The following is a 23,700-nucleotide window of genomic DNA, read 5'->3' on the forward strand; positions in this document are numbered from 1 at the left end:
ATCCAGAGGGTCTGGGTCTTGGGGGTCCCCGGGCAAGATTTTGGGGGGACCAGAGTGTACCAGGCACTGGAATTCCTGGTTGGTGGCAGCACTACAAGTACTAAGCTGGTAATTGAGCTTAGAGGAATTCATGCTGGTACCCCATCTCTTGGACGCTAAGGTTCAGAGTGGGGATTTACACCATGACAGGAGCCAAAGCCACTTGGAGAAAATTCAGGTACCACCTGAGCAGTGGAGTATTTTGTTTCACTGGAGTGTTCTGAGGCAAGGTGGGAATTTGTTAACTGAGACCTTTCCACAATCTTTTGATGCAATTTCTGCAATAATAGACTCGCTTCCTCCAGTGTGACACTTTGGCAGACATATTACATCTGAAAGCCACCACTTCCTGGAACAATCACATCAGAGTATGGCATTATGCATGGCCACAAAGGTTTGGAATCAGTCCAATGTCTACTTTGGAGCAATAACGATCTGTGGATATCTATATCTGTGGATGTACATTGTTACACTGTGAAATGAAAATATCCTCCTGGGAAGACTTCCTTGGTATTGATTTGGAAGTGCAAGATCAAATTGCATGGCACGCCCCCTCCTGTATAGACTAGAATTCATATAAATTCTGAGACTACATCTGTTAAGGTAAGCAGAAAACCCTGTGAAAAATGGGACCTCAAACGATTTTCACCTGCATGCTGTTAATAAGTGCCACTATCTTGCATGACCCAGGTATTATGTTTAAAATTTATCAGATGTTTTTCTCATTCTTGTATAAAAATATTAAAAGCTGGATTTTATTACATAGATAGACATGACTTGTTGGGAACTGATGGCAACTGAACCTAATAGAAGTAAAAATATTACTGAAAATTGCTAAATGGCTTAGTACAATGAAACTTCTATTTCAGTTTATCTCTTGGTGCTATGATTGAAGTCAAAGTCTCAGAGACCATATTCTAAACTGGAAATGGAAAACAGTAATGTTTGTGATTTTTTTTTCTGTATTACAACCACTGTGGGAGAGAGCTGCATTTCAGGAACATCAGTTAGGTTGCCCAGTAGACTTGAGGGTCTAAAACGTGTATATAGAGATGACAAGGAACAGAGCATCAGAGACAAGTAGACAAAACAGCAGCATATAGGTTAAAAACACCGAGCCATTGTGCATAGAACAGTGGCGTGTTTAAAGATTAGCCAAAGCTCTGAGTTTCTTGAAACTTTACATCAAAAACTTCAGGTAATCTTGTTAGCTTGAATAAAAGATTTTGATCTCAAAGGACGACCAGCATGGGTATTACTGATAAGGGCTTGTCTATCAATTAGAAGAAGAAATAGATTAATGTACTCAGTTTAGGATGAAAAAGATGATTACATTTAATTATGTCTAAAACAAGAAAGAAGCCACCCTTAGCTGTGTTCATCATCAAAGAGGATTAAAATGGACTACCAGGAGGTGGTCAAATCCCAGCACAGCAGAAATCTAATAATCTTTGTTTTTATTCAATGGATTCCCATTGTGACTTGACCTGACTTCACTAGGATCTGATGTGATTTAATCAGATTAGGTCTTTAAAGCCTCTATTTGTATTTCAATTGATCTCTGAGTGGGGAAAATTGTGAAAAATTCATGTGTGACCTATTCCTGCAAACCCAAGACTTCAATATCATTGAGACTACTCACCTGAGCAAAGGCTTGCAGGACTGAGTCTCTGATAAGCAATGTTGTTTTTAAAAACAGTACAATAGAACCTCAGCATTAAAGCCCCCTCAGGAATGGAGGTTGTAGCAGAGTACAGTGTGAGTGCTGTAACTCAGTACTTTAGTAGATAAAGGTGATAGCACACGAAGGGTATGTCTTCACTGAAGTTAGCCTGGGATGATCAGCACCTGAGTCTGAGCATGTGGGTTAGCCTAGCCCAAGTGTGAGCAGCCAGGCTCCAAAGCCATACCCAAGTTACTGTGTTTTCACTGGTTCTGCATTCTACCACGTATGTCACTAGGACTTTTGGGGCCATAACCCATAGTACTTTGTGCTGCAGTAAGATGAGCTACTCTATCACTATTTCCCAGTGAACTGTAAGAGAACTTGTCTGTCCTTCTGGGCACAGGAGAAGGCATTGGAGGATTACCAGAACTCAAATGATTTGACCAGTGTCCTCACTGCCAAGGAAGCAGGTTACCAACCCAAGTGAAAGCAGAACTCAGTCTTTAACCCAGTTGTTCCCAAACTTTAACAATCTGTGAACCCCTTTCACTAAAATGTCAAGTCTTGCAAATCCCCTCCTAAAAATGTATATTTCCAGGGATTTTCTCATTTACCTGAGTATAAATTATAAAAGCAGTGATCTTGGAAATATAAAATTTGTTTTTATGACATGCTTATTACACACTATTTATTATTAAGTGTCCCTGGCCTCTGTTTGCCAGATGCTGGGAATGAGTGAAAGGGGAAGGATCACTTGATGATTACCTGTTCTGTTCATTCCCTCTGGGGCACCTGGCACTGGCCACTGTCGGAAGATAGGATACTGGGCTAGATGGACCCTTAGTCTGACCCAGTAGGGCCAGTCTTATGTTCTTATTTATCATTACAATATTTTCATTACATAATGAAAATGGCAACACTCTTCCAAGATCTCACTTTCATAGCTTGTATCACTTTGAATAAGCCTATTATAAGACACAGCTTCTATGTTTCATCAAAGAGTAGCAGATGTGAAACAGCATGAAAGTATTTAAGAAGCCAACTCAAAGAGTTCCTCCTACACAAGCATTCAGGTCTTGAGCAGTCCAGACAAACAACGCATGTTACAACAAAGTTTTAACTTGTTCATCATAATTTTAAAAACAATACTAGCTGCCTATTTAATTTTAAAAACAGCCAAAAATATCCACCTCCCTTTCCATTTCTTGGAAATGAGTTTTGAAGTTTAAATCTCCTCAGTGTGATAGATATGCTTGCTTTGATCCTTTTAGCTCTTGGAAGTCCAGGGGCTCCGGGCTGCTGGCCTCATGCTGCCCATGGTCCCTAGGGACAGCTCTGTCTGCCATTAGGAAAATTTTTTTCCTAGAACCCCCTGTAATATTTCATGAACCCCCAGGGGTTCTCAAACCCCAGTCTGGGAACCACTACTCTAGCCTATACCTCCAGCCATGCATGGTAGCCCAAGTTGAAAGCACCACTAAACTTGGATCAAAGAGGCAACATTCAGTTAAGAGCCTGGGCGAATTCTGCAATGAAGACCTCAAGAAGTGGTAGAGCACCAGATAGTCTTCTACCTTAGTTATTTGTAGCATCTTTTCTTTCTTCATCCATTATACTGTCTCCTAAGCTTTTGTCCCATCTCTTCAGCTCCTTCATCATTTATGACTTCAGAATGCCTCTACCAAATATCATTAACTGTAGCTGATATACTATCCTATGGGTGAAAAAACTATCACATTAATTATCATTATTTTATTATAATCATTTGAAAGATAAAGACAAAGATTATATATTAAAAATCAGGATCAACTTTACAGATACTCCGTGATCACACATAAAGATATGAATATTTTAAGTTACTAGTTTTCACCCACCAAATATTTATATCTGCACTCCCTATTTTCCCCTTAAACTTCAATATGTTTCTAAAAATTGCTTAGCATTTATATAAGCAGCAATTAATGGCAGTTTAAATAATTTTTTTGAGTCCAGAGGAAATTCCTCATTTATTTATAAAGTGATGTGCACATCTATAGCAATATATAAATATGAAAGAAACCAATTATTTTCAGTTGTGATTAATAACTCAAAGTCTTAGAGTCAATGCAGATCACCAGATATATACAGATGGATGTATTTAATTGCTCACAAACCCTGTCTGGGTATTTTGTGGTCTAGGAGAGGCCCCAACAGGTATCAAGTACTTGGGGACAACTCCTATATGCCACGGTCCCCAATGAAACCTGTGCTGATGGTGTGTCTGGAGGGAAGTTGAAGGAATGTAGCCAGAGTGCATTGCACTATGGTAATCCCCAGCTAGTGGCAGGCCCAAACCAATGGCCCAGACTGACTTACTGATGACTCTTCTCTCAACTATGCTCAGCAGAATCTATTAGTAATACATGATCTAGCCATCAATGTGCTTTCAGTGCTGATAAAACAAACAAAAAACCTTCATCCAGCTAACACATTCTAGTGGCTATTACAGAACTAGGACCTTATTTTCTCTTATGTCTCTTGTCAGCCTTTTTGGTTTACACAATCTCAGCCCCACTGAGTAGTTTCATATCACTGAGACTGGTGAATGGACAGAACAGGTGTTGCGGTCGAGTTGAAGTCCGTTACAATGGAAACTGGGGAACAGTCTGTGACGATGCCTGGGACATAAAAGATGCAGAGGTTGTGTGCAGACAGCTTGAGTGTGGGCGGGCCATTGCGGCGCCCATGAATGCCCGGTTTGGTGAAGGCTTCGGAAGTATTCTCCTGGATGATGTGCAGTGCAGAGGGGATGAATCCTCTTTGCTGCAGTGCTCGCATCGGGGGTGGGGCACACATAACTGCGCTCACCGTGAGGATGCCAGTGTCATCTGCTCAGGTACTCAGATTTCTATTATTTTTACATGAATCATATTTTTCAGCAATAACATCTAAACCTCCAAGTAGGAAAATCACCATAAAAAACTGGCCCTGAGGCAATTGTGAGCAAGAGTGTGTCTGTGTGAGTGTTTGTGGCTTCACCAAAGTCTTGTAGTCAGATGGAGCTCAGGTGGCCCAGTGATCCAGTGCAGTTACTGGGCTCCTGTCTCCTGTATACACACCCAAAAGGCCATGAAGTGGCAGAAAGCTGCAGAGGTCAATGTAAATTGTCCTAAAGTGATTTCACATCCTTGTCTGATTTTAGTAGATAATTAGCCTACTGGTGGTGGTTCCCTATCACACTTTTCTACTTCACTTTCTAGTGGCCTACTACTGTGGGGAAACTGATCACTAACTAGAAAAAAGCCCCAGATTTCAACAGCTGGGTGAAAATTAATTTCCCTCTGTTTTTCCAAGGTCCATTAGTGAGAGTCAGGAATGGACCTAATGGATGTTCCGGTCGTGTTGAAGTCCGTTACAAAGGAAGCTGGGGAACAGTGTGTGATGATGCCTGGGACATAAATGATGCAGAGGTTGTGTGCAGACAGCTTGGGTGTGGGCGGGCCATTGAGGCCCCCACTAATGCTCGGTTTGGTAAAGGCTTCGGAAGGATTCTCCTGGATGACGTGCAGTGCAGAGGGAATGAACACTCTCTGTGGCAGTGCTCGCACCGGGGATGGGGCATACATAACTGTGCCCACCGTGAGGATGCCAGTGTCATCTGCTCAGGTACTGCGATGTCTATTATTTTTTGTGTTTTTCAGGAATAACATCCAAATCTCCAAGTAGGAAACTCACCATAAAAAACTGGTCCTGAGACAGCTGCGGGCAAGATAGTGTGCGGGGGAGGACGGTGGAGGGCTTCACTCAAGTCATGTTGCCAAGTAGGCAGATGGAGGTCAGGTGGCCCAGTGATTCATACAAAGGCCTGTGAGGATGGTGTGTGCTTTGATAAGGTCCCATGAGATCAACAGTGTTTGGGATTAAGCCCTTTATTTTCTGCAAGTGAGACTGGGGAAATTCTACTCCCTCATCAAGAACTTGAACTCTGTGATGTAAAGAGAACCATGGAAAGGTTTCTTCCCACCAGGAAACTGATCCAATGGTTTTTCCCAGAAAAAGGAGCAGTAAGACATATGGTACAAGCTCATTTCACATATGTCCGATTTCCTTTCCCTAATTGCCTGGCCCAGACCTGCCCAACTTTGACATTAACATAAACCTTTGGTCAGTGTCTCGTTAAGTGTCCCCCTCTCTTCTGATCCACAGAGGATGTGAGTCTGTTACAACCCCTACTAGGGAGTCTTGAGCCTTAAAAACAAGCAGGAGCAACTCATGTTTTAGCTCTGCAGGTCTTGTTTCAATCCCTGGTGTGTTGGCCAGGAAGATGCTGTCACATAAGACCAGTCTTGTCCTGAATTTGAATTGCTGTGGCTTCAGATGCTTGGGATGAGCTTTCTTTGACCAGAAGTATGTAACTCACTGGTGAGTGTGTGTTACAGGTCTCCCTCTGTGCCCAATCCACAGAGGATATGTATCTATCCACAACATTAGCACTAACATGTTCTCCGTTTGGGTTTGTAGTTTTGAATATATTTTGTTCTTCATTCACTCTCCTTCAATAATTATGTCCTAGTTTGTGAATGTCTCTTGTCTTTCATTATTTAAATTGTCAGTCATAAAGTATTCAATTGTCCACTTAATAAATAAGACATTTAATCATCTTCAATCATTTTTAAGACTGTCATTTATCTTTTTGCGTTGCCAGCTTCAACACCTACAACAAGTGAGCCCCTTACAACGGGTGAGTCTTTTCTCAGCTGTGCTTTAAATAATGTTCTTTTTATTAGGTTATCCCTGCTGAGTTAAAGAGGCACCCATAATTTCACAGTGCAGCTACTGGGCTCCTGTCTCCAGTATACACACCCAAATGCCCATGAAATGGCAAAACCCTGCAGAGATCAATGTAAATTGTCCTAAAGTGATTTCACATCTTTGTCTGATTTTAGTAGATAATTAGCCTGCTAGGGTGGTTCCCTATCACACTTTTCTGGTTCACTTTCTAGTGTCCTAGCATCGTTAAAGGTGTTAACAGACATGTCCCTGACACTGCTTCAGATATCAAAGTTATAGTCAATCTAGAACTACTACTCAACTGATGCTTTTATTTTCTCTCCTGACTTTTCTCAGCCCCTGTACATTCCAAAGCATTGGGAGATATGGGGATTTAGTAGTACATTTTCATTATAATAATATGGTTGTTTAGTGATTCTAGAATCAACCCCCATTGTCAGATATGATCTGAAATACTTAATCATCCAGAGGGGCACTTCCATATAGGAATGCCCCAATGAGGGCATTGGGACACCATAGTCACACATGTAGCCCCATTGAAAGCAATCAACTTAAGCAAGGCTTATCAGTATAATGTTACTTTCATGAGCATGTGCTACTCAAGATGAATAAAGTTGGAGAGTCAGGCCAGGTATGATCAAATGCTGATGAATTGATACCACATAGCTTGTGATTAGCAAGTTAGTTGCATATTCCAGCCACTTGGGATATCCATCTTTTTGCTTGTAGTAATGTTGTTGCAAAAACTCTATTATTTATGTGCAAATAATATACAATTGTAGGAAAAGGAAAATATCAGCTCTGCAACTTTCACAAAACCACCAGTAGCCAACTTCATAACTAGAAAAAAGCCCCAGATTTCAACAGCTGGGTGAAAATTAATTTCCCTCTGTTTTTCCAAGGTCCATTAGTGAGAGTCAGGAATGGACAGAATGGATGTTCCGGTCGTATTGAAATCCGTTACAAAGGAAGCTGGGGAACAGTGTGTGATGATGCCTGGGACATAAATGATGCAGAGGTTGTGTGCAGACAGCTTGGGTGTGGGCGGGCCATTGAGGCCCCCACTAATGCTCGGTTTGGTAAAGGCTTCGGAAGGATTCTCCTGGATGACGTGCAGTGCAGAGGGAATGAACACTCTCTGTGGCAGTGCTTGCACCGGGGGTGGGGCATACATAACTGCGCCCACCGTAAGGATGCCAGTGTCATCTGCTCAGGTACTCCGATTTCTATTATGTTTTGTGTTTTTCAGGAATTACATCCAAATCTCCAAATGGAAAACTCACCATAAAAAACTGGTCCTGAGACAGCTGCGGGCAAGATAGTGTGTGGGGGAGGGCGGTGGAGGGCTTCACTCAAGTCATGTTGCCAAGTAGGCCGATGGAGGTCAGGTGGCCCAGTGATCCATACGAAGGCCTGTGAGGATGGTGTGTGCTTTGATAAGGTCCCATGAGATCAACTGTGTTTGGGATTAAGCCCTTTACTTTCTGCAAGTGGGAGTGAGGAAATCCTACTCCCTCATCAAGAACTTGAACTCTGTGATGTAAAGAGAACCATGGAAAGATTTTCTCCCGCCAGGATGGGTTTTCCCAGAACAAAGACCAATAAGACACATGGTACAAGATCATCTCACATATATCTGATTTCCTTTCTCCAATTGCTTGTCCCAGACTTACCTAACTTTGGCATTTCACTTCTTTATCTGATTTTAGTAAATAATTAGCCTGCCGCAGTGGTTCCCTATCACACTTTTTTCTAATTCACTTTCTAGTGTCCTAGCATCATTAAAGATGTTAACAGACATATCCCTGACACTGCTTCAGATATCAAAGTTATAGTCAATCTAGGACTACTACTCAGTTGACACTTTTATTTTCTCTCATGACTTTTCTCAGCCCCTGTACATTCCAAACCATCGGGAGAAATAGGGATTTAGTAGCACATTTTCATTATAAAAATGTGGTTGTTTAATGATTCTAGAATCAGCCCCCATTGTCAGATATGATTTGATACTTTCTGTAAGTGGGAGTGGGGAAATCCTTTTCCCTCATCAAGAACTTGAACTCTGTGATTGAAAGAGAACCATGGAAAGGTTTCTTCCCACCAGGAAACTGATCCAATGGCTATTCCCAGAACAAGAAGCAGTAAGACATATGGTACAAGCTCATCTCACATATATCCGATTTCCTTTCCCTAATTGCCTGGCCCAGACCTGCCCAACTTTGGCATTAACATAACCCTTTGTTCAGTGTCTCGTTAAGTGTCCCCCTCTCTTCTGATCCACAGAGGATGTGAGTCTGTTACAACCCCTACTAGACTCATAGACTCATAGACTCTAGGGCTGGAAGGGACCTCGAGAGGTCATCGAGTCCAGTCCCCTGCCCTCATGGCAGGACCAAATACTGTCTAGACCATCCCTAATAGACATTTATCTAACCTACTCTTAAATATCTCCAGACATGGAGATTCCACAACTTCCCTAGGCAATCTATTCCAGTATTTAACTACCCTGACAGTTAGGAACTTTTTCCTAATGTCCAACCTAAATCTCCCTTGCTGCAGTTTAAGCCCATTGCTTCTTGTTCTATCATTGGAGGCTAAGGTGAACAAGTTTTCTCCCTCCTCCTGATGACACCCTTTTAGATACCTGAAAACTGCTATCATGTCCCCTCTCAGTCTTCTCTTTTCCAAACTAAATAAACCCAATTCCTTCAGCCTTCCTTCATAGGTCATGTTCTCAAGACCTTTAATCATTCTTGTTGCTCTTCTCTGGACCCTCTCCAATTTCTCCACATCTTTCTTGAAATGTGGTGCCCAGAACTGGACACAATACTCCAGTTGAGGCCTAACCAGCGCAGAGTAAAGCGGAAGAATGACTTCTCGTGTCTTGTTTACAACACACATGTTAATGCATCCCAGAATCATGTTTGCTTTTTTTGCAACAGTATCACACTGTTGACTCATATTAAGCTTGTGGTCCACTATGACCCCTAGATCTCTTTCTGCCATACTCCTTCCTAGACAGTCTCTTCCCATTCTGTATGTGTGAAACTGATTGTTCCTTCCTAGGTGGAGCACTTTGCATTTATCTTTATTGAACTTCATCCTGTTTACCTCAGACCATTTCTCCAATTTGTCCAGATCATTTTGAATTTTGACTCTGTCCTCCAAAGCAGTTGCAATCCCTCCCAGTTTGGTATCGTCCACAACTTAATAAGCGTACTTTCTATGCCAACATCTAAATCGTTGATGAAGATATTGAAGAAAACCGGTCCCAAAACAGACCCCTGCGGAACCACACTTGTTATACCTTTCTAGAGAGTCTTGAGCCTTAAAAACAAGCCGCAGCAACTCATGTTTTAGCTCTGCAGGTCTTGTTTCAATCCCTGGTGAGTTGGCCAGAAAGATGCTGTCACATAAGAGCAGTCTTGTCCTGAATTTGAATTGCTGTGGCTTCAGATGCTTGGGATGAGTTTTCTTTGACCAGAAGTATGTAACCCACTGGTGAGTGTGTGTTACAAGTCTCCCTCTGTGCCCACTCCACCGAGGATATGTATCTATCCACTACATTAACATGAATGCCTGGTTTGGTGAAGGCTCCGGAAGTATTTTCCTGGATGACGTGCAGTGCAGAGGGAATGAACCCTCTCTATTGCAGTGCTTGCACCGGGTGTGGGGCACACAGGACGATAAAGACAATCCCTTCCTCATACAAATACTCTTGCCTGAGAGAATCATCTTAAGTCTGCTCACCTAAGTGAGTGCTGCTCGACATGAGTAAGGGTTTCAGAGGCGGATAACTGTTACATTGGCATCACACTGCTTGTGTTTATCAAATCAGTTGCAAATCCTCATCACTTTCCATATCTGTGTGGGGTTAGTAGTAATGTTGAAGCACTGTGTTAGTATATTTTATCTGAAAATAATTCAATGATTAAATCAAAAAAATTAACCTTACAATCTTAATAATATCACAATATCCACTTACAATCAAGGAAGTCATGCTTTTAAAGAGGCTCAACCGTGACCAATAATGCAAACTTTAAGAAATAATATTATTTATAAGATTTACATAAAAATAAAAGATATCAAAATAGAACATTATTGCCCACACCAATTACATGCAACAGTTATACTTTGAAGAGTCTATTCATCCCAACTTGCAAATCATTTCAGCCATCAATTCTCCAGGAAAAAGGAGTCACTTGCCTACATTTTCCTGGTATTTCAAATCATCAGGATACCAGGGCCTTTGTTAAAAGTGGACAGGTAGTTTTGCACCTAACTAGGTGTCCTGTTACCAAAATTGTATGTGCATATTCTGTTGCTTTAGTTACAATTGTCCTCCTCATGGATTTCTGGCTGGATGTGATGTTTAAGTGTGGTCATTTTTCATGGTACAGAAGTGAATAAGCAAATTAGACCGCACACAAAGTAATTCCACATTTTTATGGAGCTATGGACTTCAGATGTTTTCAGGTGCAACCTCAGTGTGTCCTCTTTTAGTGAGAAGACCAGAACAAGGAAGTAAAAGAAGTCTCCAACCCACATACTCTAGAATACTATAAATCAAATCAATGAAAGAAGAAAGAGTCCTTGTGTTCAATGTATCAAAACTAATGAAATTTTGAATCCTCACAAAAAAGCTATTTCTGAAAAACTTAGTGATCAACATTTATTTTCAGAATTTATTCACTGAAATATTTCATTAAATTTAATTTTGAGCATGAGACACTCCCTCTGGTTCCAGTCCTCCCACCCTCATATCCAAGATGGAGGTTAACCAGCTACATGTGCAACAGTGAGATAGCAGGTCTCACTCAGCACATCCTACTGTTTTAGGACCAACACATGTTAAGTGTGCTGGTACACAGAGCAAGAGTACCAGCCTGTTACAAGGGGTTCTTTATTGGAGGTGGAGAACTGCTGGGTAGAAAGAATATAATTTAGTGAAATGTGAAGCCTTGGGGGAAAGCAAAAACAGGGTAAACTCTACTCAGAATGGAAACATGAAATCTAAATCTTTTAACCAACACCCTAGTCTATTCATTCCTTTCCTCAACTTTCTGACTGCAGATTACACAACACAAGAAACAGAGAACTCTTCTTCATCCACTTTCCTGCCAGGGACCACTGGGGCAATATCCAGCCCACAACCTCTGACTACCGCTAATGGAGGTAAGCGAAATTGGAGTGAACATATTCTAAGAAAAATGTTATAATAAGTTATACAGTTAAGTAAATAGGCAGGACCAGATGCCATTCAGTCAAGCTTTCTAAAGTAGTTCAACTGTGACGAAAAATTCAAAAATTTAGAAATTATTCTCTCCATGTATAATTTTTACTTTTCTTTACATCACTTCTCTTTAATTGCTCTTTAATTAGTAACTATTTATAGTACTGATAATTCATTTTTTTATTAACAAATATTGGCAACAGAACCCCTGGGCAATCTGGTAAAACATTTACATAATTTCAATATCAAGAAATGTCTTTCTGGTAGATTTTTTTTTTGTGGTAAATTAAACATGAGACAGTCATCCACCAAGGGGCCAATGCATTAGCAGGACAGAAATATTAAACAGAGAGAGTAGAATAAATGGGAGTTCTCCACAATATCTCTAGCAGTAAAAGACTGAGCCAGACAAAATGCAAGTAGTTATTGTTTATGCTTTTACATTTTCTAATGGAGCCACATCACTTTCTTCTGTTTAAGTTACAGGGCCCTTTTGAAAGGAGAATAAAATATTTACAGTGTTTTGGATGTTAGATGGTAACTTCTAGGTTAACTTCTAGGATTACCCCTTAAAAATTCAGTCCTGAACTAATGCTGTCAATGACACAAGTCCCCAATTGCAAATCAAATAATAATTTATAATTAACATTGAAATACAACTTTGATCCACACCTCCAAAAGCAAAAGGTTATTACACTAACTCATTTTTCCACAGAACATGAAATTTAAATCTTTACCAAGCTCCAGTTCTAGGTGCTAGTAGTAGTGGCTAGTTCTATTAATTTCTTTCCTTGTCTTTCTCACAGCTTCTGTGGATTACACAATACCAGAAAGAGAGCACTCCTTTTCATCCACTCCCGCACCAGAGAGTACCGGAGCCATATCCACCCCAGAATCACTGACTACACCTAGTGCAGGTAATGGACTTCTGAACAGACTCTGAGCATAATGTAAGAAAAATGCTGAAATAAGTTATATGATTAAATACAAAGGGAGGACCACATGCCGTTCACTAATGCTTTTAAAGAGGCTCGTCTGTGACCAAAAATGCAAATTTTTTGTATTTATGAGATTTGCCTTATTTTGTGTCCTACAAGGTTTGTTGATCACACAACTGGTGGATGGAATAGAGAGCTGTGAGGCAGTGTTGTGTGGCTGTTTACTTGAATGGAATGTGGGGAACAGTTTGTGATGATGCCTGGAATATGGCAGGGCTGTACAGGCCAAACGAGCCATACCAAGAGGCAAGAGGACACTGAGCTGTAGGGGTTTCTGTATACAGAATTAGTTTCACCTACATTTGGGTGAAAGTGCTAAAAGGCTTCAGTAGGGGGATATGAACGAATGTCCCAGGAGGAAAGGAATGTAAAGTTCAATGTGTAGTTCTAGAATAAAAGCAGCCAAGAAGATATTTATTACAGCCTATTTGGTAAGTGTGTAGGGAACTACGTAAATGCCACTTAAGTGTGTGGAAAAAAGAAAAAAGTGTGTGGGGTTATGACATTCAGAAAGGGAAGTGTTCAGCTGGATATGGAAATAGGCATCTTCTCTCTGAAACGTTCTGGAAAATAACCATTCTTGCACTTACTATCACAGATGCCAAGGCAGAGTTGGATAGTATATGGCTAGCCGTACTGTTTATTGCCTACATGGGTGTCTCTGCTGGTGGAGATATGATTGTCCATACTTCCTTCCATGCACAATTTTTCTTTTGCATTAATTGCTCTCTTTTAACTTTTCCATTTTGCTTCTTAAGAACCAAGTACCGAACCAACAATGTCAATGACCAAAGCTCCCTAATGTCAATGCTATAGGACTTTATTATTAACTTTACAGTACAATTTTGAACCATATGTGCACAAGTGGAAGGCTATTGCGATAACTCATTTTCCCACAAAACTTGAAATCTTAATCTTTTAACCAACACCCCAGTTTTAAAAGCCATTACTAGTTCTTTCTCTTAATTTCTTTCCTCATCTTTGTGGATTACACAACACCAGAGAGAGAGACCTCCTTTTCATCCACCTCCTCACCAGAGGCAACTGGAGAAATATTAACCCCAGAATCACTGACTACACCTAATAAAGGTAGGGGACAATAAGAGTGTGAACATAATTTAGAAAAATGCTGGAATAAGTTATACAGATAAAAACAAAGGGAGGACCAGATGCCATTCATTCATGCTTTTGAAGAGGCTCTCATCTGGGACCAAAAATGTGAAATTTTTGTTTTTATGAGATTTGCCTTATTTTGTGTCCTACAAGGTTTGTTGCTCGTACAACTGATGGATGGAATAGAGAGCTGTGAGGCACTGTCATGTGGCTGTTTGCTTGAATGGAATGTGGGGAATAGTTTGTGATGATGCCTGGGATATGGCAGGGCTGTCAGGACAAACAAGCTGTACCAAGAGGCAAGAGAGTACTGGGCTATAGGAGTATCTCCTATACAGAATTAGTTACTGAGTTTAGAACAGGCAGCCAATTTAGGTGAAAGTTACTAAAGTGGATCTTTTATTTTTTTCATGTATCTGGCCAGTTCATGCATCCAAAACAACAGGTATTTCTTAGTTGGGTTCAATATATTTATCAGAATCTTTCAATTCTCATTTGACAGTGAGGGGCTGCTTCTTCAGCACTTAATCAAGCTGAAAAGGATTTATCCTTTAGCAGTCCCAGTAAAGACAAACTCTTCCTCATACAAATACTCCTGCCTGAGAAAATCGACTTAAGTCTGCTCACCTAAGTGAGTGCTGCTCAACATGAGTAAGGGTTTCAGAGGCGGATAACTGTTACATTGGCATTACACTGCTTGTGTTTATCAAATCAGTTGCAAATCCTCATCACTTTCCATATCTGTGTGGGGTTAGTAGTAATGTTGAAGCACTGTGTTAGTGCATTTTATTTGAAAATAATTCCATAAATAAATCAGAAAAAATCAGCCTTACAATCTTAATAATATCACAATATCCACCTACAATCAAGGAAGTCATGCTTTTAAAGAGGCTTAACCGTGACCAATAATGCAAACTTTAAGAAATAATATTATTTATAAGATTTACATAAAAATAAAAGATATCAAAATAGACCATTACTGCCCACACCAATTACATGCAACAGTTATACTTTGAAGAGTCTATTCATCCCAGCTTGCAAATCATTTCAGGCATCAATTCTCCAGGAAAAAGGAGTCACTCGCCTACATTTTCCTGGTATTCCAAATCATCAGGATATCAGGGCCTTTGTTAAAAGTGGGCAGGTAGTTTTGCATCTAATTGGGCATCCTGTTACCAAAACTTATGGAATTCTGAATCCGCACAACAAAACTATTTCTGAAAAACCTATTTATTTTCAGAATCTCTTCACTGAAAGATTTCATTAAATTTCATTTTGAACACGAGACACTCCCTCTCGTTCCAGTCCTCCCACCCTCATATCCAAGATGGAGGTTAACCAGCTACATGTGCAACAGTGAGACAGTAGGTCTCACTCAGCACCTCCTACTGTTTTAGGACCAACACATGTTACGTGTGCTGGTCCACAGAGCAGGAGTACCACCCTGTTACAAGGGGTTCTTTGTTGGAGGTGGAGAATTGGTAGGTAGAAAGAATATAAATTAGTGATATGTGAAGCCTTGGGGGAAAGCAAAAACAGGGTAAACTCTACTCAGAATGGAAACATGAAATCTAAATCTTTTAACCAACACCCTAGTCTATTCATTCCTTTCCTCAACCTTCTGACTGCAGATTACACAACACAAGAAACAGAGAACTCTTCCTCATCCACTTTCCTGCCAGGGACCACTGGGGCAATATCCAGCCCACAACCTCTGACTACCGCTAATGGAGGTAAGCGAAATTGGAGTGAACATAATCTAAGAAAAATGTTATAATAAGTTATACAGTTAAGTAAATAGGCAGGACCAGATGCCATTCAGTCAAGCTTTCTAAAGTAGTTCAACTGTGACGAAAAATTCAAAAATTTAGAAATTATTCTCTCCATGTATAATTTTTACTTTTCTTTACATCACTTCTCTTTAATTGCTCTTTAATTAGTAACTGTTTATAGTACTGAGAATTCATTTTTTTATTAACAAATATTGGCAACAGAACCCCTGGGCAATCTGGTAAAACATTTACATAATTTCAATATCAAGAAATGTCTTTCTGGTAGATTTTTTTTTTGTAGTAAATTAAACATGAGACAGTCATCCACCAAGGGGCCAATGCATTAGCAGGACAGAAATATTAAACAGAGAGAGTAGAATAAATGGGAGTTCTCCACAATATCTCTAGCAGTAAAAGACTGAGCCAGACAAAATGCAAGTAGTTATTGTTTATGCTTTTACATTTTCTAAGGGAGCCACATCACTTCCTGCTGTTTAAGTTACAGGGCCCTTTTGAAAAGAGAATAAAATATTTACAGTGTTTTGGATGTTAGATGGTAACTTCTAGGTTAACTTCTAGGATTACCCCTTAAAAATTCAGTCCTGAACTAATGCTGTCAATGACACAAGTCCCCAATTGCTAATCAAATAATTATTTATAATTAACATTGAAATACAACTTTGATCCACATCTCCAAAAGCAAAAGGTTATTACACTAACTCATTTTTCCACAGAACATGAAATCTAAATCTTTACCAAGCTCCAGTTCTAGGTGCTAGTAGTAGTGGCTAGTTCTATTAATTTCTTTCCTTGTCTTTCTGACACCTTCTGTGGTTTACACAACACCAGAAAGAGAGCACTCCTTTTCATCCACCCCCGCACCAGAGAGCACCGGGGCAATATCCACTCCAGAATCACTGACTACACCTAGTGCAGGTAATGGACTTCTGAACAGACTCTGAGCATAATGTAAGAAAAATGCTGAAATAAGTTATATGGTTAAATACAAAGGGAGGACCACATGCCGTTCATTAATGCTTTTAAAGAGGCTCATCTGTGACCAAAAATGCCAATTTTTTGTATTTATGAGATTTGCCTTGTTTTCTGTCCTACAAGGTTTGTTGATCACACAACTGGTGGATGGAATAGAGAGCTGTGAGGCAGTGTTGTGTGGCTGTTTACTTGAATGGAATGTGGGGAACAGTTTATGATGATGCCTGGAATATGGCAGGGCTGTACAGGCCAAACGAGTCATACCAAGAGGCAAGAGGGCACTGAGCTGTAGGAGTTTCTGTATACAGAATTAGTTTCACCCACATTTGGGTGAAAGTGCTAAAAGGCTTCAGTAGGGGGATATGAACGAATGTCCCAGGAGGAAAGGAATGTAAAGTTCAATGTGTAGTTCTAGAATAAAAGCAGCCAAGAAGATATTTATTACAGCCTATTTGGTAAGTGTGTAGGGAACTACGTAAATGCCACTTAAGTGTGTGGAAAAAAGAAAAAAGTGTGTGGGGTTATGACATTCAGAAAGGGAAGTGTTCAGCTGGATATGGAAATAGGCATCTTCTCTCTGAAACGTTCTGGAAAATAACCATTCTTGCACTTACTATCACAGATGCCAAGGCAGAGTTGGATAGTATATGGCTAGCCGTACTGTTTATTGCCTACATGGGTGTCTCTGCTGGTGGAGATATGATTGTCCATACTTCCTTCCATGCACAATTTTTCTTTTGCATTAATTGCTCTCTTTTAACTTTTCCATTTTGCTTCTTAAGAACCCAGTCCCGAACCAACAATGTCAATGACCAAAGCTCCCTAATGTCAATGCTATAGGACTTTATTATTAACTTTACAGTACAATTTTGAACCATAGGTGCACAAGTGGAAGGCTATTGCGATAACTCATTTTCCCACAAAACTTGAAATCTTAATCTTTTAACCAACACCCCAGTTTTAAAAGCCATTACTAGTTCTTTCTCTTAATTTCTTTCCTCATCTTTGTGGATTACACAACACCAGAAAGAGAGACCTCCTTTTCATCCACCTCCTCACCAGAGGCAACTGGAGAAATATTAACCCCAGAATCACTGACTACACCTAATAAAGGTAGGGGACAATAAGAGTGTGAACATAATTTAGAAAAATGCTGGAATAAGTTATACAGATAAAAACAAAGGGAGGACCAGATGCCATTCATTCATGCTTTTGAAGAGGCTCTCATCTGGGACCAAAAATGTGAAATTTTTGTTTTTATGAGATTTGCCTTATTTTGTGTCCTACAAGGTTTGTGGCTCGTACAACTGATGGATGGAATAGAGAGCTGTGAGGCACTGTCATGTGGCTGTTTGCTTGAATGGAATGTGGGGAATAGTTTGTGATGATGCCTGGGATATGGCAGGGCTGTCAGGACAAACAAGCTGTACCAAGAGGCAAGAGAGTACTGGGCTATAGGAGTATCTCCTATACAGAATTAGTTACTGAGTTTAGAACAGGCAGCCAATTTAGGTGAAAGTTACTAAAGTGGATCTTTTATTTTTTTTCATGTATCTGGCCAGTTCATGCATCCAAAACAACAGGTATTTCTTAGTTGGGTTCAATATATTTATCAGAATCTTTCAATTCTCATTTGACAGTGAGGGGCTGCTTCTTCAGCACTTAATCAAGCTGAAAAGGATTTATCCTTTAGCAGTCCCAGTAAAGACAAACTCTTCCTCATACAAATACTCCTGCCTGAGAAAATCGACTTAAGTCTGCTCACCTAAGTGAGTGCTGCTCAACATGAGTAAGGGTTTCAGAGGCGGATAACTGTTACATTGGCATTACACTGCTTGTGTTTATCAAATCAGTTGCAAATCCTCATCACTTTCCATATCTGTGTGGGGTTAGTAGTAATGTTGAAGCACTGTGTTAGTGCATTTTATTTGAAAATAATTCCATAAATAAATCAGAAAAAATCAGCCTTACAATCTTAATAATATCACAATATCCACCTACAATCAAGGAAGTCATGCTTTTAAAGAGGCTTAACCGTGACCAATAATGCAAACTTTAAGAAATAATATTATTTATAAGATTTACATAAAAATAAAAGATATCAAAATAGACCATTACTGCCCACACCAATTACATGCAACAGTTATACTTTGAAGAGTCTATTCATCCCAGCTTGCAAATCATTTCAGGCATCAATTCTCCAGGAAAAAGGAGTCACTCGCCTACATTTTCCTGGTATTCCAAATCATCAGGATATCAGGGCCTTTGTTAAAAGTGGGCAGGTAGTTTTGCATCTAATTGGGCATCCTGTTACCAAAACTTATGGAATTCTGAATCCGCACAACAAAACTATTTCTGAAAATCCTATTTATTTTCAGAATCTCTTCACTGAAAGATTTCATTAAATTTCATTTTGAACACGAGACACTCCCTCTCGTTCCAGTCCTCCCACCCTCATATCCAAGATGGAGGTTAACCAGCTACATGTGCAACAGTGAGACAGTAGGTCTCACTCAGCACCTCCTACTGTTTTAGGACCAACACATGTTACGTGTGCTGGTCCACAGAGCAGGAGTACCACCCTGTTACAAGGGGTTCTTTGTTGGAGGTGGAGAATTGGTAGGTAGAAAGAATATAATGTAGTGATATGTGAAGCCTTGGGGGAAAGCAAAAACAGGGTAAACTCTACTCAGAATGGAAACATGAAATCTAAATCTTTTAACCAACACCCTAGTCTATTCATTCCTTTCCTCAACCTTCTGACTGCAGATTACACAACACAAGAAACAGAGAACTCTTCTTCATCCACTTTCCTGCCAGGGACCATTGGGGCAATATCCAGCCCACAACCTCTGACTACCGCTAATGGAGGTAAGCGAAATTGGAGTGAACATAATCTAAGAAAAATGTTATAATAAGTTATACAGTTAAGTAAATAGGCAGGACCAGATGCCATTCAGTCAAGCTTTCTAAAGTAGTTCAACTGTGACGAAAAATTCAAAAATTTAGAAATTATTCTCTCCATGTATAATTTTTACTTTTCTTTACATCACTTCTCTTTAATTGCTCTTTAATTAGTAACTGTTTATAGTACTGAGAATTCATTTTTTTATTAACAAATATTGGCAACAGAACCCCTGGGCAATCTGGTAAAACATTTACATAATTTCAATATCAAGAAATGTCTTTCTGGTAGATTTTTTTTTTTGTGGTAAATTAAACATGAGACAGTCATCCACCAAGGGGCCAATGCATTAGCAGGACAGAAATATTAAACAGAGAGAGTAGAATAAATGGGAGTTCTCCACAATATCTCTAGCAGTAAAAGACTGAGCCAGACAAAATGCAAGTAGTTATTGTTTATGCTTTTACATTTTCTAAGGGAGCCACATCACTTCCTGCTGTTTAAGTTACAGGGCCCTTTTGAAAAGAGAATAAAATATTTACAGTGTTTTGGATGTTAGATGGTAACTTCTAGGTTAACTTCTAGGATTACCCCTTAAAAATTCAGTCCTGAACTAATGCTGTCAATGACACGAGTCCCCAATTGCTAATCAAATAATTATTTATAATTAACATTGAAATACAACTTTGATCCACATCTCCAAAAGCAAAAGGTTATTACACTAACTCATTTTTCCACAGAACATGAAATCTAAATCTTTACCAAGCTCCAGTTCTAGGTGCTAGTAGTAGTGGCTAGTTCTATTAATTTCTTTCCTTGTCTTTCTGACAGCTTCTGTGGATTACACAACACCAGAAAGAGAGCACTCCTTTTCATCCACCCCCGCACCAGAGAGCACCGGGGCAATATCCACTCCAGAATCACTGACTACACCTAGTGAAGGTAATGGACTTCTGAACAGACTCTGAGCATAATGTAAGAAAAATGCTGAAATAAGTTATATGGTTAAATACAAAGGGAGGACCACATGCCGTTCATTAATGCTATTAAAGAGGCTCGTCTGTGACCAAAAATGCAAATTTTTGGTATTTATGAGATTTGCCTTGTTTTCTGTCCTACAAGGTTTGTTGATCACACAACTGGTGGATGGAATAGAGAGCTGTGAGGCAGTGTTGTGTGGCTGTTTACTTGAATGGAATGTGGGGAACAGTTTATGATGATGCCTGGAATATGGCAGGGCTGTACAGGCCAAACGAGTCATACAAAGAGGCAAGAGGGCACTGAGCTGTAGGGGTTTCTGTATACAGAATTAGTTTCACCCACATTTGGGTGAAAGTGCTAAAAGGCTTCAGTAGGGGGATATGAACGAATGTCCCAGGAGGAAAGGAATGTAAAGTTCAATGTGTAGTTCTAGAATAAAAGCAGCCAAGAAGATATTTATTACAGCCTATTTGGTAAGTGTGTAGGGAACTACGTAAATGCCACTTAAGTGTGTGGAAAAAAGAAAAAAGTGTGTGGGGTTATGACATTCAGAAAGGGAAGTGTTCAGCTGGATATGGAAATAGGCATCTTCTCTCTGAAACGTTCTGGAAAATAACCATTCTTGCACTTACTATCACAGATGCCAAGGCAGAGTTGGATAGTATATGGCTAGCCGTACTGTTTATTGCCTACATGGGTGTCTCTGCTGGTGGAGATATGATTGTCCATGCAGAATTTTTCTTTTGCATTAATTGCTTTCTTTTAACTTTTCCATTTTGCTTCTTAAGAACCCAGTCCCGAACCAACAATGTCAATGACCAAAGCTCCCTAATGTCAATGCTATAGGACTTTATTATTAACTTTACAGTACAATTTTGAACCATATGTGCACAAGTGGAAGGCTATTGCGATAACTCATTTTCCCACAAAACTTGAAATCTTAATCTTTTAACCAACACCCCAGTTTTAAAAGCCATTACTAGTTCTTTCTCTTAATTTCTTTCCTCATCTTTGTGGATTACACAACACCAGAGAGAGAGACCTCCTTTTCATCCACCTCCTCACCAGAGGCAACTGGAGAAATATTAACCCCAGAATCACTGACTACACCTAATAAAGGTAGGGGACAATAAGAGTGTGAACATAATTTAGAAAAATGCTGGAATAAGTTATACAGATAAAAACAAAGGGAGGACCAGATGCCATTCATTCATGCTTTTGAAGAGGCTCTCATCTGGGACCAAAAATGTGAAATTTTTGTTTTTATGAGATTTGCCTTATTTTGTGTCCTACAAGGTTTGTTGCTCGTACAACTGATGGATGGAATAGAGAGCTGTGAGGCACTGTCATGTGGCTGTTTGCTTGAATGGAATGTGGGGAATAGTTTGTGATGATGCCTGGGATATGGCAGGGCTGTCAGGACAAACAAGCTGTACCAAGAGGCAAGAGAGTACTGGGCTATAGGAGTATCTCCTATACAGAATTAGTTACTGAGTTTAGAACAGGCAGCCAATTTAGGTGAAAGTTACTAAAGTGGATCTTTTATTTTTTTTCATGTATCTGGCCAGTTCATGCATCCAAAACAACAGGTATTTCTTAGTTGGGTTCAATATATTTATCAGAATCTTTCAATTCTCATTTGACAGTGGGGGGCTGCTTCTTCAGCACTTAATCAAGCTGAAAAGGATTTATCCTTTAGCAGTCCCAGTAAAGACAAACTCTTCCTCATACAAATACTCCTGCCTGAGAAAATCGACTTAAGTCTGCTCACCTAAGTGAGTGCTGCTCAACATGAGTAAGGGTTTCAGAGGCGGATAACTGTTACATTGGCATTACACTGCTTGTGTTTATCAAATCAGTTGCAAATCCTCATCACTTTCCATATCTGTGTGGGGTTAGTAGTAATGTTGAAGCACTGTGTTAGTGCATTTTATTTGAAAATAATTCCATAAATAAATCAGAAAAAATCAGCCTTACAATCTTAATAATATCACAATATCCACCTACAATCAAGGAAGTCATGCTTTTAAAGAGGCTTAACCGTGACCAATAATGCAAACTTTAAGAAATAATATTATTTATAAGATTTACATAAAAATAAAAGATATCAAAATAGACCATTACTGCCCACACCAATTACATGCAACAGTTATACTTTGAAGAGTCTATTCATCCCAGCTTGCAAATCATTTCAGGCATCAATTCTCCAGGAAAAAGGAGTCACTCGCCTACATTTTCCTGGTATTCCAAATCATCAGGATATCAGGGCCTTTGTTAAAAGTGGGCAGGTAGTTTTGCATCTAATTGGGCATCCTGTTACCAAAACTTATGGAATTCTGAATCCGCACAACAAAACTATTTCTGAAAAACCTATTTATTTTCAGAATCTCTTCACTGAAAGATTTCATTAAATTTCATTTTGAACACGAGACACTCCCTCTCGTTCCAGTCCTCCCACCCTCATATCCAAGATGGAGGTTAACCAGCTACATGTGCAACAGTGAGACAGTAGGTCTCACTCAGCACCTCCTACTGTTTTAGGACCAACACATGTTACGTGTGCTGGTCCACAGAGCAGGAGTACCACCCTGTTACAAGGGGTTCTTTGTTGGAGGTGGAGAATTGGTAGGTAGAAAGAATATAATGTAGTGATATGTGAAGCCTTGGGGGAAAGCAAAAACAAGGTAAACTCTACTCAGAATGGAAACATGAAATCTAAATCTTTTAACCAACACCCTAGTCTATTCATTCCTTTCCTCAACCTTCTGACTGCAGATTACACAACACAAGAAACAGAGAACTCTTCTTCATCCACTTTCCTGCCAGGGACCACTGGGGCAATATCCAGCCCACAACCTCTGACTACCGCTAATGGAGGTAAGCGAAATTGGAGTGAACATAATCTAAGAAAAATGTTATAATAAGTTATACAGTTAAGTAAATAGGCAGGACCAGATGCCATTCAGTCAAGCTTTCTAAAGTAGTTCAACTGTGACGAAAAATTCAAAAATTTAGAAATTATTCTCTCCATGTATAATTTTTACTTTTCTTTACATCACTTCTCTTTAATTGCTCTTTAATTAGTAACAGTTTATAGTACTGAGAATTCATTTTTTTATTAACAAATATTGGCAACAGAACCCCTGGGCAATCTGGTAAAACATTTACATAATTTCAATATCAAGAAATGTCTTTCTGGTAGATTTTTTTTTTTGTGGTAAATTAAACAT

At 39.6% G+C, this 23,700-nt stretch overlaps 1 protein-coding gene and 2 long non-coding RNA genes across 5 annotated transcripts in view; all 3 read left to right on the top strand.

Moving 5' to 3' along the window:
• Positions 1 to 664: 664 nt before the first annotated feature.
• LOC115654944 (deleted in malignant brain tumors 1 protein-like) overlaps positions 665 to 23,700 on the top strand; it is a 51,254-nt gene continuing 28,218 nt past the window's right edge. The window contains exons 1-7 of one of the 3 annotated variants that reach the window (XM_030569869.1): positions 665 to 729; positions 4,230 to 4,580; positions 5,039 to 5,350; positions 6,390 to 6,425; positions 7,378 to 7,689; positions 11,549 to 11,650; positions 12,515 to 12,625. In XM_030569869.1, the coding sequence (XP_030425729.1) occupies positions 666 to 729; positions 4,230 to 4,580; positions 5,039 to 5,350; positions 6,390 to 6,425; positions 7,378 to 7,689; positions 11,549 to 11,650; positions 12,515 to 12,625 (1,288 nt within the window). In that variant the 5' untranslated portion in view covers position 665. The remainder of the gene's footprint in view (positions 730 to 4,229; positions 4,581 to 5,038; positions 5,351 to 6,389; positions 6,426 to 7,377; positions 7,690 to 11,548; positions 11,651 to 12,514; positions 12,626 to 23,700) is intronic. The other 2 variants (XM_030569871.1, XM_030569872.1) reach the window with 2 other exon arrangements.
• Positions 16,436 to 19,408, top strand: LOC115654945. Its single transcript, XR_004001306.1, has 3 exons — positions 16,436 to 16,527; positions 17,611 to 17,697; positions 19,354 to 19,408. It is a non-coding gene; the product is annotated as an uncharacterized LOC115654945 (long non-coding RNA).
• LOC115654946 lies at positions 19,412 to 21,512 on the top strand. Its single transcript, XR_004001307.1, has 3 exons — positions 19,412 to 19,455; positions 20,321 to 20,431; positions 21,503 to 21,512. It is a non-coding gene; the product is annotated as an uncharacterized LOC115654946 (long non-coding RNA).

This window comes from Gopherus evgoodei, chromosome 7, assembly GCF_007399415.2.
Source record: "Gopherus evgoodei ecotype Sinaloan lineage chromosome 7, rGopEvg1_v1.p, whole genome shotgun sequence".
NCBI classification, from domain to species: Eukaryota; Metazoa; Chordata; order Testudines; family Testudinidae; genus Gopherus; species Gopherus evgoodei.